The sequence below is a fragment of the Loa loa genome, assembly GCF_000183805.2.
Source record: "Loa loa unplaced genomic scaffold supercont3.509, whole genome shotgun sequence".
In the NCBI taxonomy this organism is placed as follows: domain Eukaryota; kingdom Metazoa; phylum Nematoda; class Chromadorea; order Rhabditida; family Onchocercidae; genus Loa; species Loa loa.
In genome coordinates this window covers 24,956-28,752 of record NW_018108689.1, presented here as the reverse complement: position 1 = coordinate 28,752, position 3,797 = coordinate 24,956, and the positions used below count along the sequence as shown (strand labels likewise).

At 23.4% G+C, this 3,797-nt stretch overlaps 1 protein-coding gene across 1 annotated transcript; it reads right to left on the bottom strand.

Moving 5' to 3' along the window:
* Nucleotides 1–95: 95 nt before the first annotated feature.
* Nucleotides 96–3,008, bottom strand: LOAG_13457 (hypothetical protein; the record flags this gene model as incomplete). Its single annotated transcript, XM_003148962.1, has 5 exons — nucleotides 96–125; nucleotides 167–287; nucleotides 1,153–1,202; nucleotides 2,370–2,490; nucleotides 2,944–3,008. 5 exons carry the CDS (start codon nucleotides 3,006–3,008, stop codon nucleotides 96–98), a joined length of 387 nt encoding a protein of 128 aa, XP_003149010.1.
* Between the last annotated feature and the right edge of the window lie 789 nt (nucleotides 3,009–3,797).

The window sequence follows — 3,797 nt, the reverse complement described above, 5'->3', positions numbered from 1 at the left end:
CATGCTGTAATATATACATAGTAATACGCTGCAGTACTGTTAATATACTGTAATATACTATGCAGTATGGTACTGTAATATACTTTCTTTTGCTTTTATACAGTACTGTGGCATATTGCAGCGTACTGTAATACGCTTTTTACAAAAAAAAATTTTCATAGCTAACTTTTTTACTATTTGTTGATTGTGCGCGAAATTGCACTCGAAATTCGCCTTTAATATCGGCATCAGTTTGTCGTACCAATTCAATCATAAATTCTTGTCCTTTTTTACGTACATGCAATGTCCTGTAATTGCACAAAATAATTTCACATATGACAATTTATCGAATTGACTAAAACCGCAAAAAAAAACGAAAGGAAAATCGAAAAGTGGCGGAAAAAAACGGAAAAAAAACAAAAAAATACCGAAGAAAAAATGGAAAAAATGAATAAAACGGAAAAAAACAAAAAAAAACGCAAAAAGAAGGAACAGAATACGCTTTTGAATCATAAGTGGAAAAATAGCATCAAAATTTATGTTTTAAATTAATATTCAAAAAGAAAAAATGAGATATTTTTTGAAGATAAAATACGAAATCACCAAAGTCGTTGAATCGTTTCTCAAAAAAAGGAAAGGCAAACTTTTAAATCAAATGAGCGAATAAATTATCTTGTAAGGAAAAAAAATACTTGCGATCACCAGAATAATAAGTAATAGTCAAATTGATATTAAATAATAAAAATATTGAACCATTTGAAAAAGAGAATAAATTGCGAAAAAATATTTTTTGGAAACATCATTCAGAATAAGGGTGAAAAGAAAAATACAAAAAAAAGATCGATTAATTAAAATGAATTTGTAATTTAAAATAAATTTGTAATTTAAAATCACAGTTATGAAGAACAATAAAATACTTCGCCAACTTTTTCAAAATATTGAAATTATGATTATTTCCAATTTGTTTTTAAATATAATTAATGAAAATTTTAAGGTCAGAAATAATCAATAAGAAGTGATTTTAATGTTTTTCAAGTTTTGAAAGTATTTAGAAGGTTCCGTATCCCTTTTTGTAAGCTTATTTTAAAAAAAAATGAATTATTATTTCCATTTCATTTGATTTAATCCATTTTTCTTTTTTTCTTTCTTCAATATATCGCTAAATTTTATTACGTATTGCTTAATTTTTGTTTTGAGTAAAATATTTTATCCGAAAACTTTTTCTTAAATTTCATTTAAAAATCTTATAAAGAAGTTATAATATAATAGGTAAATGTTGAAATCTGATTTTGAATTTATTTTGAAATGATTAATGAATAAGTTGGCAAAATTTTTGAAATACTTGACAAAATTTTTTGCACCCACTTTTTTTTGGCCAGAAATATTTAGTAAAAATTTTATTTTTTAAATAATCGATTCCTGATATACCAGGCTCGTACAATGAAGAGAAAAATTTCCGCATAAAAAGTGAAACGGTATTTTTTTTGAATATTTAAATTTAAATATCAAATCTAATTTTTACTTTTATTTTTTTAAATCAAAACGATTCAATAGTTCTAATAAGAATCATTTCGAATAATCAGAATCTCATATCAAAATTGGCACTACTTTTTTAATTAATCATCTGATTTATTATTGTTAATCTACTAACAGCTGTCCTTAGTGATAATTAAGATAAGGCCATTTTTCACGCAATAATTTAATTAGTGATTTTTACTTCGTATTTTCAGATCAAAACAATCGATTAACCAGATAACAACTATTTGCCGTAATAATCACAATAACGTTCTCTTCTACATATTATTGATTTTGATAATACTATCATCTGTAATAAGCCTGATAATGCTATATTTTATATTATAGTTTAATCAGTGTTTAATTAGCCAATAATTAAAATCAAAATGATGACATTTCCCAACTAATCGTAATGATCTCGTTGAATATTATTGATCCTAATAACAATTATCTTTTGTGATAATCAAAATAATGATTTATGTAATGATTGAAATAGTAATTTTTATTTTTCTTATTTGTTATTTTTTAAACCAAAATAATCAATAATTATAATTATCTTTTATAATAATCCGACGAAATTTTCTCTTTATGCAATGATCTTAATTAATATTATGATCTTAATTAATAATAGATCTTAACTAATATTATGATCTTAATTAATAATACTTCTGAGAATACGATCAATTATGCTATGATAATACTAGTATTGTGATAATACTATCATAATATTGTGACAGTACTATTCGTTATAATAGTGAAGATGACATCATATTTTATGTAATGATTTAATTAATGTCACATAAATGATACCATTCTATATATCTAATGCCATGTACAGTTGCAAATAGTGTACGGCCAATTTCTGTGGTAATTACATCTTTGCGCATTTTCAGATAATAGCAATGCGTAAATATAATCAACATATCACTCTTTTTCATATAAACAGTTGTAAAATTTGGATACATTCGACGTGATTGTTGCTTATTTTCCGGATGTCTTAAATTGGAAAAAAATGAAAGAGAAAATTTGAATTTTGAAAATCAAAGAATTTTTTCTCTTTTGAAAATAAAATAAAATTAGTAATAGTTTTTTAAAACATATTAATAAGCAAAAAAGAAAAATATAACGGAAAAAACATTTAAAAATTTAATTAGATTTTTACAAATTTTTGATGAATAGAAATAATGGAAAAAAATAGATGAGTCGAATTTATATATTACTTTATCAATTAATTTTGAATGCTTCATTAAATCAAATAATACTATTAAAAATTATTTAATACCCAAGTGTAATTCGAAATAATATTTAAGTGTAATTTGGATAATTAGTTTCTAATTAATTACTAACCTACCTTATTAGGAGAAATTGGACGATTTAAAAAAAAAAATATTTGTTATATAATTTCTCTGAACTTTCAGATTATTTATCAATAAAACGAAAAAAGTTTACCCCAATCTGTACGGTGTACCAAGACTTATTGATAAATCACTAAATGGAGTGCTAATTAATGACATCGTCCTTGACAGACCAGTAAGTTAGTAGAGAGAAAATTAAAGGAAATATTATCAAATAATGTAACAAAAAAACCAAATCTTATCATTTTATTTTATACTGATAAATTTTTGCAAAATTTTGCATAAAATAATAACTAAAAGAATTTGCATAAATCCATGAAATGAATGCTTTTTTTACTTAAAATTTGATCATTTGCCATCTAATCATTTTTTTTTGACTAAGTTATCAAAATATTCTCTAATTTATTAATAATTTTTTTTTGTAACATATATTAAAGTGAATAAATAATAGATAAAAGAGCAACGAAATTGTTTATAATATTTATCCTCTAATATTTAACTTGGCGATACAAATATTAAAATGATAGGAAGGATATATATGAAATAAAATTTCTGATATCAAACAAACGGTGATGACAAAAGGCGATAAAATTATAGAAGAATAATGCGAAGATTTAATCAATCATTGGTGATAACAATATTGAATGATGATAATAATGTTAAGTTTATTCAGTAATCGATAACAACAATATTAAGTGATGATAATAGCGTTAAGTTCATTCAGTAATCGATGACAACAATATTAAGTGATGATCATTCTGCTATTCTACTATCATTCTATTATTCAAATGAATATAAATGCAAATATTTTTTAATTCAAATGTTTATCAATGCAAAAAGGAAAACGTTTGACTTGTTGAAGGATCACTCATATCTGATTGATGGTGTTCATAAATGACAAATAAAACTAGTGAAAAAAATCGTCCCTAGAATGTATACATTTTTATT